General features: G+C 31.8%; 3 protein-coding genes across 6 annotated transcripts; 1 reads left to right on the top strand and 2 right to left on the bottom strand.

Annotated features, from left to right (window-relative positions):
• On the top strand, positions 1 to 1,955 carry LOC107467702 (mitochondrial outer membrane protein porin of 36 kDa). Of its 3 annotated transcripts, none has more exons than XM_021129250.2 (5): positions 1 to 33; positions 471 to 557; positions 651 to 712; positions 808 to 1,034; positions 1,343 to 1,955. In XM_021129250.2, exons 2-5 carry the CDS (start codon positions 527 to 529, stop codon positions 1,650 to 1,652), a joined length of 630 nt encoding a protein of 209 aa, XP_020984909.1. In that variant the 5' UTR covers positions 1 to 33; positions 471 to 526; the 3' UTR covers positions 1,653 to 1,955. The 3 variants fall into 3 exon arrangements, with proteins under 3 accessions (XP_020984909.1, XP_020984917.1, XP_015942358.1); XM_021129258.2 differs by lacking the exon at positions 1 to 33 and adding an exon at positions 123 to 223; XM_016086872.3 differs by lacking the exon at positions 1 to 33 and adding an exon at positions 235 to 359.
• Positions 1,956 to 1,989: 34 nt separating this feature from the next.
• Positions 1,990 to 4,415, bottom strand: LOC107467696 (hypersensitive-induced reaction 1 protein). Its single transcript, XM_052251729.1, is given in 7 exon segments — positions 1,990 to 2,560; positions 2,563 to 2,582; positions 2,703 to 2,799; positions 2,891 to 2,982; positions 3,084 to 3,204; positions 3,491 to 3,738; positions 4,252 to 4,415. Coding segments are annotated over 6 exon segments (867 nt in total). The 5' UTR covers positions 3,680 to 3,738; positions 4,252 to 4,415; the 3' UTR covers positions 1,990 to 2,212.
• A 1,117-nt stretch (positions 4,416 to 5,532) lies between these two features.
• On the bottom strand, positions 5,533 to 10,581 carry LOC107467668 (protein NRT1/ PTR FAMILY 4.6). 2 transcript variants are annotated; one of them, XM_052252724.1, is made up of 5 exons: positions 10,435 to 10,581; positions 10,232 to 10,334; positions 9,924 to 10,050; positions 7,288 to 7,734; positions 5,533 to 6,834 (listed from the first exon to the last, which is right to left on the bottom strand). In XM_052252724.1, exons 2-5 carry the CDS (start codon positions 10,312 to 10,314, stop codon positions 5,878 to 5,880), a joined length of 1,614 nt encoding a protein of 537 aa, XP_052108684.1. In that variant the 5' UTR covers positions 10,315 to 10,334; positions 10,435 to 10,581; the 3' UTR covers positions 5,533 to 5,877. The 2 variants fall into 2 exon arrangements, with proteins under 2 accessions (XP_052108684.1, XP_015942311.1); XM_016086825.3 differs by having other exon boundaries at positions 9,924 to 10,141.
• Positions 10,582 to 11,602: the final 1,021 nt, after the last annotated feature.

Consider the following 11,602-nt stretch of genomic DNA (forward strand, 5'->3'; position numbering starts at 1 on the left):
TTCAGAAGTATCAGTGTTTGTCTATAACCTAAGGTTAAGTCTTACTCTCTCTATTTTGTTATTGTCTTTTTTTGTACGAAATATTAGTCACTATTGGTTCATGGAAATTTCGTTTTATACAGGAATTTAAACACAGGTGGGTCTATTTTTTTTGTACAAGAGGAAACTTCCCTTTGCCACAATATTTGATCCTAATAAATACTTGGGTCAATAAATCATAGAGGTGAAGAAACACTCTCTCACTCACTCACACCGAAGAAAAGAAAAAGAGAAAAAAGAAAAAAAATAAAAACAAAAGAATTTTAGCAAAATGAGCAAGTGTCCCGGGATATATTTTGATATTGGGAAGAAGGCCAGAGGTTTTGTCAAATCGTATATATATATATATTTTTTTTTTTCTAAAAGAAATATCTTATGAATCCTGATATGGTGCAGTAATGTGACTCATATTTTGTTTACTTTTGTGGTAGGTGTTCTTCAAAAGGACTATGCTCATCAATCACCAATTCACTTTCACTACCAGTTCATGGACTGGAATGTAGACCTCTCTTGTCAAGGTAATGTAAATAATTAATCAATATTTGTTCATTTATTAGGATATAATTAAGTTGCACTGAGGAAACCAATTCATATCATTTTATCTGATGCAGTAGAAGAAATTGTACCTGGATTCAGGAGCCTTTTCAACTGTACCATACCTGATTCTGGAAAGGTAAAAAGAAAAAACTACCTTTGACTTGTCCATGTACTAATCAGTATCATCATTATTTCTTTGATTTTATTGCATCTTACTATATGGATTCTTAGGTGGAACTACAATATTTGAACAACTTCAGTGGAGTTACTGGATGTATTGGATTAGTAGGAAACTCAAATGGAGGATATGACCCTGCTGTAAATATCTCAGGCCTTGTAGGAACAAGCACTGTCTCCCTTGGAGCCAATGTCGCTTTCGACATAGCATCAAGAACAATCAACAAATTTAATGCAGGCTTAAACTTCAACACTGCCTTCCTTATTGCTTCCTTAACCTTGTAAGCTATCCTACAATTCAGACTATGCTTTTAAATTGTGGTTGCAGTTGCGATTTTACTAAAGAGAAATCATAGTATACCAACTTTTAGTTAGTTAATATTAGCCAACTTTACTGTTTAGGTTTATAATTCAGGATTCAAGGTTAAAAGTTTATGATTCAGGGTCTAGAATTTAAGATAAGTAAAATAATTTATAAAAAAGTTGGTTATCTAGCGTTACTCCTCAGTATTCTTCTATTTCTTTCTTCACAAGCCTAATGAAGATTGTGTCAAATTATTGTGCCAAACTGAAGATTTGTGTTATGCAGAAATGACAAATTTGACAATGTAAAAGCCTCATGTTATCATGAAGTGAATCCACTGACCAAGACAGCTATTGCAGCAGAGCTGAGGCATAGCTTTTCGGAAAGCGAGACTGGTGTTACCATTGGTGCTCAACATGCTTTCTTACCGGACACATTGGTGAAGGCTCGGCTGGATAGTACTGGCAAGGTTGGCGCGCTCATTCAACAAGGTTTCTTGCAGAGATTTTTTGTAACTATGGCTGGGGAAATGGATTTTACATCCATAAATGATAAGGCTCCTAAAATTGGAGTCTCTCTGGCTCTAACACCTTAATAATTTTCCAGGGACATGAGTTCGGATTCAATTGAGAGGTTGTTCCTTGTTAAGGAAGATGAGTTCACTTTCTTTTCTCATATGTCAAAATTAGATAAATTGGTAGAATTGTAGTAGCTTCCATGTTTGTTCTCTATTATTTGGTTTTGGATAATTGATAATTCTACTACTTGTAAAGGGGGGAGGCAGGTTCATATTTCTTCATGAAAGATTGAACACTCAGATGCATGTTGCAATAAAAAATACTGTAACATAACTTGCTACATAAAGCTGTAATTTAAATAGAGGCATTGACCACTAGAAGCATTTTTCATTTGTGCAAAAAAAAAAAAAAATTGATTTTGAAGTAGCATACTACTAAATTCAACAATTAGGCTAATTTTATGGATACTAGATGGTGCATCATTCCTTATATTATCATTTTATATATATTTATTTACATTCTGGTTGAACACCAATCAGAACCTTGTTACTGAGTATGAAACTATATCACATTACACGCTGCATATAAAAGAAAATCATAGGTATATATATATTGCATCACCATATTCCCATGCAAACTACTCATGTGTCTGATGATGAGAAGCCTGAAGAAGTCCATCGCGAATCTGCGTAGCTACATCACGAACCGCGCCAGGTCCGTGTGGAATGAACACAGCAGAGGACTTGGAGGCAGCACCAATTTCTTTCATAGTATCAAAATATTGCGTGACAAGGACCATATCCATGACATCTTTCGCAGTTGTCCCCGGTACATTAACTGAGAATCCAAGAACACTGTCTCTCAAACCATCTACAATGGCTTGGCGTTGGCGAGCAATACCCAGCCCGGAGAGGTATTTAGACTCTGCCTCGCCCTCGGCTCGCTTAATTTGCAAGATCTTCTCTGCCTCGGCTTTCTCAGTCGCGCGGCCACCCTCAATCTTGCAGCTGATCAAAGACAGAATAAACAAGCATATAGTATTAGGCATAGAGAGAAACTTTATATGACAAAAAAACATGCTGTAAGAAAACTCATTATCTTATAAATTGAAAAACAAAAAGGTATACCAGCATTGATTTCATTCATTGCTCTCTTCACATGCTCATCTGGCTCTATGTCAACAATCAATGTTTGAACAATTTCATATCCATATGCTGACATAGCCTGTTATAGCCATGAAATCATCAGATTCATATTCGCATCAGTCCATACTTTACAATATCAGTAAAATACTAATTAAATAAAATCATGAAACCTTCTCAAGTCCTTGTTCCACAGCTCTGGCAATATCATTTTTCTGCTCAAAAGTATCATCTAAGTTGAGTTTTGGAACACTCGCCCTAATCACTGCAATCAAAATAGCAATGTCACAATATCACAATAGATGATAGTTTATCTTCTTAACCACAATGTGCTTCTTAGTGTATAGTAGTGTTTATGATTTATACCATCAAAAACATAGGCTTGAATTTGGCTCTTGGTATTGCTAAGTTTGTAAAAAGCATCACTGGCTTTGTCTACCAGGGCTCGATATTGAATAGAAGCAACAACATTGACAAATACATTATCCTGTAAGCCCAAAACAAACAAAAAAAAGGCCAAAACCAATCAAGTGTAATTCAATAGAAAATTATACAGAACAACATGTTATTATGCATAGAATTATATTATTCAAAAAAAGTAGATTGAAAATCTCTTAAATTGATTTCTTTTTGTTAAGAAAATTTAACAAAAACACTTTTGTTAACTACAAAATATTGTGGTTAATAAAAAATATTGTAAAAATGGTAAAAGTATGACCTTTTTAATTTTGCAATATAATTTAGTTACAACCAAAGTATGAAACGAGCAAAACCTTTGTCTTAGTCTCACAGCGAACATCCAACTGCTGCAGGCGGAGAGAGAGATGACCGGCAAGCCGGTCTCCGGTGACCCATGGTATGCAATGGCACCCTGGCTCGAGAACTTCTTCAAACTTTCCAAATCTTTCTTTTATAACCACCGTTGATTGTTCAACTACCACACAACAGAAAAGATTCCCCATTTGCTCTTAACTGTAACAATTCAAAAATCCTATCATCTCTAGGATCATGTTCCCTCCTCCTATCAGCTTAAAAATAACTATTTATATTGCTTTATCTTATGAGCTTATGCTTTTGGAATAAATGGTTTTATGAAATAGTATTAAAATTCTATGTCCCAAGAGTTAAAGAGTTCAATTTTTGGTAAACCTAAAAATGTAAAAAATAGCATAACAATTAAAAAGAGGAAAAAAAGCCGCAAAAATCAAGCAAACTGTGTTAGAGTCATGTTGCCTACAAAATCCCAACCAAATCAATGTTCATCATGGTAACAAAATAAAATCCCTACAAAAACCCCTTTTGTTTCAATTGGTGCATTCATGCACTAGAAGTGAGGTACATTTATCAAGGAATAATTGACTGCACCATTCAACAAAACAGAAGGCAACATGAATAAACTTTGAGAGTTTAATCCAAAGATCACCAAAATCAGATAGGAATTAGTTGAAAGAAATAAAGAAAAAGTTTGAACAAAACAATAAATAAAATGAACTGTTATGCAGGAAAGAAAACAAAATGGCAAATCAAAATTCACCTTCCGACAAGGATTCCCAAATATTAACAAGTTATGAAACCATCAGCAATCTCATATAATCATTGCATCTTAACTCTTAAGTTATCTGCACTAGTGAGATTATGTTGATCCAAAACTGTACATAAGAATTTAACAGACAAACATAATTAATGACTCAAGATTCATCAAAACAATACCTCAAAACTATAGATAGGCTTTGAAAAGCTGATTTGATGAAAGAACTGAGAAGGCTCTCTCTCTTTGATAACTACTTAATTGGGATTTGGGAAAGAGAGAATTTCATGTACAGTTAACTTAAATTACAAGCGAATCGACAATTACATTACATCCTAATCCTATTCTTGATATTCATGTTCATTAACTATGGCAAAATTTGTTTTCTAACTATATATTATTCTATTGGAATGCATATAAAAAACAAACTAGTAACACTGTCTATGAATAAAATTTTATAGCTAACTAAAATGACAAACAAATCCAGCTAAGTTAGCTATCATGTTGTCACAACCTAGAAAAGTATAGGCACTTGGAGATGAAAACTTCAAAGGGATAGAGGGATATGACAGTTGTGACTGTTTAAATAATCTGCCGAATAATTGAACCTATGTTCTGATTATTAGAGGCAATTGAAGCTAAATGACAAAGGTGGCAAAGCATAATTAAATTGTTAAGATTCGCCCAAAATCAGATAAAGCATCTTTTCACTGCAAACAAACAGTGTAACGTATAGTGAAATTGAGCTACAATGCAAGGTAGCTATGAGTTATTTACTAGGGTTTTTTTAAACAAAAAAAAAATCCGGTGATCTTTAATCTCTCACTCTAAAAGAAAAAAATATATATAGTTTTGTATTGGATAAACTAGTTTACTTTGCCAAATATGGTTGAGGATTACGTTTATTGTCTTTGGCGGAATCATAATTATTAAATTCGGATTGGACCAGATTGTTTAACCGAAAAACTAGTGGCTCGGTTTAATATTTTGATCATTGAAACAAGTGAACTGGTCAACTTCAATAAAATCATTGTGAATCCTCTCTGAATCAGAATAATCAAACCAGACACTGATATTAGCATTATAAGTTAATGAAAGCTAAAAATATTGTAAGTTAATTTTATTTTAAAAAAAGTTAAAATTAATTTATAAAATTTGAACTTTTAGTGTTAGAAATTTAGAATTCTATTTCCAAATTCCAACACTAGCTAGTGAATTTGTAGTTGGATTGGATAATATTTCTCAAATGGCCACAAGCTAAGATAAGGTATAATAATATTAGTTACAAGCAAGGTATAATACCAAACTATCAATTATATTGTTCCATGCAAACACCTCAACTCTCAAATCTCTTGCCCTTATTATTCAACATTCCATGGAAGCTAGTAAGGATTCACACCTAATACATAAATAACTAGTCTCGAAAAATTTCTTTAAACAAGTTAAATTTATCATATTACTTTCTAGACACGTTCACATAAAAATTGATGAATCCATGAATAGCAAATGCTTCGTAAATAAAGCTAATCATGAAACTCATTATTATTGTAAATAACCGTGTTTAAAGTTGATATGATAAAGTTGAAGAAGCTGCAAGAAATCAAAGCACTGATCTAGGTGGTGGTATGATTATCATATTTGTGTTGTGTATTTGTAGGAAGAAGCCCAGAATAGATAGTGAAGAAAGTTGATTCCACTAAGAACACAGAGAAACCAGTAAAACCTCTCAAGATGATAGTGATTCAAGTTGGAACCCAACAACCATGGCGTGTGCCCAACCACACTTGTGACCTTGTTAATGAGCGAAACAAGAACAGTGCTGGAGTAATAACCCATGGCAAGAGAAGCCCAAGAAAGCGCGGTTGCAAGAGACCTCATGCTCCATGGCGCTTCAGTGAAGAAGAACTCCATCATCCCAGCAAGAGTGAAAAGATCAGCAGAGCCAAGAAACAAGTACTGTAACGCCACCCACAAGAACGTTATGGGAAGAGGCTCCGTTGAATCCGTTAGACCATGAATCAACGCCGTTTTCTTTCTCTTTGTTTCGACTAACGCGGCAACTGCCATGGCCACAATGGAAAGAACCAACCCTGTTCCAATTCTTTGTAAATGCGTGATTCCGGTTTCGGTTCTGGTTATTTTTCTTGCGAATGGGAGGATGGCGTGGTCGTACATGGGGGCAAGAACCATGATGAAGAGAACTGGGAATACAGGGAGAGAAGCTGGTGGGACCTTGAAGGAACCAAGATTTGTGTCCATGGTGGATGATTGTTGGATTGAGAAGGTGGAAAGTTGAGCTAGGCAACAGTTTAGCATTATGGTTGACATGAAAATGGGGAGGATTCTTAGGACTACTTTGACTTCTTCAACTTCCTTCACTGTGCATTGGAGCATTGGGTGGCATGGTTGTGATGTCACTGCTCTGTTCAGGAATTTGAGGCTCTCTGATAACGGGCTTTGATGATCTTCTTTGACATTGTTGTTGGTTTCCTCTGTTTCAAGTATTTCAGATGGGCTCATGTTCATTATAGCATTGCTTGAGTTCTTCCCTGCTTTGCACCACTTGTCGCAAATTGCTGCTGCAATTACCTGATTGTGTTTCATTTTAGTTTATTCACTGAACTTTATATATATATATAGTTTTTTCCGGATCAATTATTATCAACCATCCTACCAACTAAAAATTAGTCGTGAAATTAACAAAATATGTACTAAAAAACAATTTATATTATTGAAAATGTGTAAAACAAATATATTAAAAATGTGTGAAACAAATATTATTTACATAATATTTTTTATTATTATATTTTATCGTATATATGAAATTTATACGAGTCACTATGATTTAGTAATTAATTATTGTGCAATGGTTGCAGTTTAATGATATGACATGAAATGTAATATTCGGTCAAGGTCATCTCAAACTTACATTAGCAAAACAATAACGATACACTTAAAATTTTTTCAAAGACTATTATAGTGATATAATTGTAAGAAGTAAATTAATATTATTGGAAATATAAATGGTTAGAGTATATAAACCTTGAGCATGGTTGTGATGGGGCTTCCAACAGGAAGCTTGTTCCTGTACTTGTGAGAACCAAGAAGAAAAAGTGGAATAGAGATCAATATTGATGCAGTTGAGACACCCAAACCCCATTGCCAACCCTTGTTGTCTTCAATCCAAACCACAACAGTGACTGCAATCAAAGCACCACATGAGAGGCTAAACACATAGTAATTAAAGAATGAAGACCTCTGCTTCCTTCCCTCTGCTGTGCTCTCGTCAAACTGCTCTGCACCGTGCGGAGGAAGCGATCCTTTGATGCCGCCGACGCCGAGCGCCACCAGATACAGCCCTGCAAATAGCATAGCTGCATCTCCACCACCGTCAACTTTCTCGCATGCACCACTGTTGGTGGTTCCCATGATGCAGCTTGGTGGTTTCAGTGCTGGTATATGAGCTTGTATTGTTAGAATTAGTAGACCCTGTTTCCATGCATGCATTCATTAATCATGTATAACTATTCATGTTTAAATCAAGATTGATGAATTCACATGAAAATTATGTATGTGATCGATCTTGATTTGATTAATCCATGGTTCTGGGTTAAGTTTAGGGTTTTGCTAATTATAATAAAGAGGCTAACATAATTTAAAAATTGATTCAATTGGAATTTTGTTCTACATTATCTTATATCGAGTTGACTATTTTTTTATCATTGAATATAGTGTGAAACCAAAATTAATTAAATCTCATTCTCTATCTTGTAATTGAAAAATAAAAGTTTAATACATTAATATAAAAGAGCAAAAATAACGAGAATATTAGATGACTAATATTTTTTAATTTTTGCTTGAATCAATACTAATGGATTCTCTATGTTTTTCACTAAAAATTATTGATTCTCTAATATTTTCCAAAATTAATATCAAAATATTTATCAATTTTGCACATAAAAATGGGGACACTAGCTGGGTTATGTCAAGCTTGAGCATAATGTAACCAAGTGTGGGGCTTGGAACTTTCATATGTGTGTATATTGTGTTATGTGTATCAGTGTATATTTATCATGATTCTTTTGTCTTTAATCAATTTTTTTCTTCAATTTTACTTATATCTTGGTTCACATTTGTATACATATTATATGCCAGACTCACAAGATCTTACAGGTCAAGAATTAATTTATCATAAATTTAAGTTTTTTTTTTAATTTATCACTAATTAATAAATTACTACATAAACTCGACAAAATTTAAACTCTCAAATAATACAATAGAGGTAAGTATTTAAAAAAAGAAAAAAAACCCCATATATATCATTTATTTCTGTCTCTTTCTCTTTTTCTATATCTTTTCACATTCTCACTGTGTATGCGAGCAACTAACTTATCTTAATAGCGAGTTAGCTAGGTTGAGTACTTTTGAAGCAGGGCAACATACATCAAGGTGGGGCTAGGCACCTTACTATGTGGAACCTATCAAAATGGGGACTACATATGGTTATCACGTGCTTTAATATATTTAATTGGTTGAATCATTAATCTAGAATTGACCTTCTAGATATTTCATAGCTGATTCTTCATATATTCCTTTTTAATTGGTTAATTTCGTTTATTTGGAAACTTATTGATCTTATTTTTAGAATATTGTATCTGCTCTATATAAATATTAGAATATTTTAAGTCACTATTTGATATTTATTATACTACTATTATTATTTACCTTCTTTATTTATTTTCTTTTTCATTCTTAGTATAATGAACTTCAAAATAAATACTGATACTAATCTATCTAAAAGCATGATCTATTGTGTGGTAATTAAACACCAAGCATGTGTATGTATTTATTTTATTAGTTTAATTATTTTATTGGTCTTTATAATTTTATTAAATTTATAATATAATTTTTATATATTTTTTAATTGAATTTTATATTATTTTTAATTTTATAATTAGATTATTATTAGTATAAAAGATATTAAAATTAGTATAATATTTTTTTATAAATTAAAAGTATTCACAATTAAAAACCTAGCTAATTATATCTTTAAATACATATTTTTTGAAAGTAATATTCCACTAAATTTAATATTTTCGACTCAAAAATGATATAATTACAAAATTAAAAATAATGTAAAGATCTCATTAAAAGAAAAAAAAATATAAAGATCAAATTATAGAAATTAATAGAGTAATTTTTCATTCTATATATAATTAATAGTATTTGAAAAATATTAAGAGCTAATATTTTTACTAAAAAGAAATAGCTAATAATGTCTTAAATATAAAATAAATAAAAAATTGGTTACCTAGTATTTTTTTTAATAAAATAAGTATCACTAATTATATATATTAGATTCATCATTTAGTTTCTAAAAACATTATTATATATAGAAATAAAATTCTATTCGTATTATAACTATATATGTTTTATGGCTTAAGCTAATTGACCAATAACAAATAGTCTTAGATGAGTTATTATGGTATGACAGAAACTTATTTAACCCTGCTTTTACTTTGCCAATGATTATGTATGCATATGATATTCAAGCACCTAGTAATAACGGAAATAATCTTGAAGCATTTTCCTACAAAATCAACAATATTACTGGCCAACATAATTAAACACTACTAATAGTTGAGGGAATAAGAGAAGAAGGTTAACTATTATATTACCACGAATTCTATAGCAGCACTTATGAGATATATGGAATAAGTGGTGAAGAAAGCATCTGCAAGGAATCCACCAAGAATAGCAAGAAGAAAAGCTGTTCCCATGAAGTTTGTGACAATGTTGGCAGAGCTGGATGGCGAAAAGTGCATGAATTTGGACACGTACATAACAAGATTGCTTGCATTTGCAATATATGCTAGGTTCTCCAATACCTCCACCGCTGTAATTTAATTAATTTCTCATGTATAAAGTATCTAATAATTTTGTTAGAAAGACGATATATATTATGACGTCAGCAAAAGTAACTAACCTAAAACGAAGGAAGCTGCAAGCATTCCACCATGAACTCCTCTTATGGCAGGTCTGTTCCTCCAATCTATGTACCCTTCCCATACCTGCACCTGTGCTTCATCCTAAACAGTTTACAATATATATATAAGGTGTTAATTATTATAATAAGAACTAAGATATAAGAGTAAAGGATCGATCAGCTAAGGTTTTGAAGTGTGTTACCATGGCTAATATATCCGGTGAGTTTATCTTAGTTAATGTTTATGAAGCTAATAATAAGGAAAAAAAGATATAAAGTGGTGGCATGCACAATTATAATACTGCTACTTCTAGTACTAGTTCTTGATATATATTCTTCAAGAATGTGCTTTAATTTATTTCTGTTATATCTTGGAAGTGTGGTGAACAGATCTTGCATTTATAGCTGTGGCAAATGGAATTTATTACAGAAAGATCCATGGAAAGATCTAGATTCTAGACTTCATGAAAGCGACCTTTCTGATCTTTTCCCCCTTACGTTGTGTTTTTGTTGGTGACCTTGACACTTTTCTACTGTGTCTCAACCTCTACTCTAATCTTGGTTTTCATATTGGTCTGATCTAGAGAGAAAAAGTATAGACATAGCTAGAGAGACATGCATGAAAAAAAAAATATTAAAGAGTTATTAAAATTTATTATTTTTTATTAATTAATTATTAATATTTCAATGGAATATTTGTATAATATGTATAATAGAGATTTAGGGAGTATTAGAGATATAACTATTAGTGTTACTTTTTTCCATCAGTTTAAGCTTTTGGGAATATGATGTTTATTATCCCTAGTACTCAGATGGTTATTCTAAATAGTATGGGGGATGTTCATTTTGTAACTCAATAGTCAAATTGATTTAATAAGGTAAAAAAATATTTTATCTTTAAATTATCTTCTAAATTTTAGTATTAGAATAAATATCTGTACATGTAGTAAATTGAATATTCACTCGTTATTAATTGTGTATGAGTAAACTGAATAAAAAAATTATATAACTAAAAATAATCAACATAATTATCTGCATATCTATTAAATTAAACATTCGACATATTTATTATTCATATTATTTAATATTTTTATTGTTTACCTATACCTTTTTTATTACTATTGGAGAACAAAAATTAAACGAAATGATAGCAAATAAAACTCAATTAGCTAGAAAATTTGAGACATGATGAGGTGTTCACGGATGATATGCTATTATTCTATATATGCATATGCGCATCTGTTGTTGGGAGTTAAAAGGTGGCATTACATAATTGCGTGAAACAAAACCATGCAGCAAAAATATTTTCAAAGGAATATAATTCAATAGTAGAGCATCACAAAGTGAGATTCACAAATTCAATGGTTGCAA

The sequence above is a fragment of the Arachis duranensis genome, chromosome 1 (assembly GCF_000817695.3).
Source record: "Arachis duranensis cultivar V14167 chromosome 1, aradu.V14167.gnm2.J7QH, whole genome shotgun sequence".
NCBI classification, from domain to species: Eukaryota; Viridiplantae; Streptophyta; class Magnoliopsida; order Fabales; family Fabaceae; genus Arachis; species Arachis duranensis.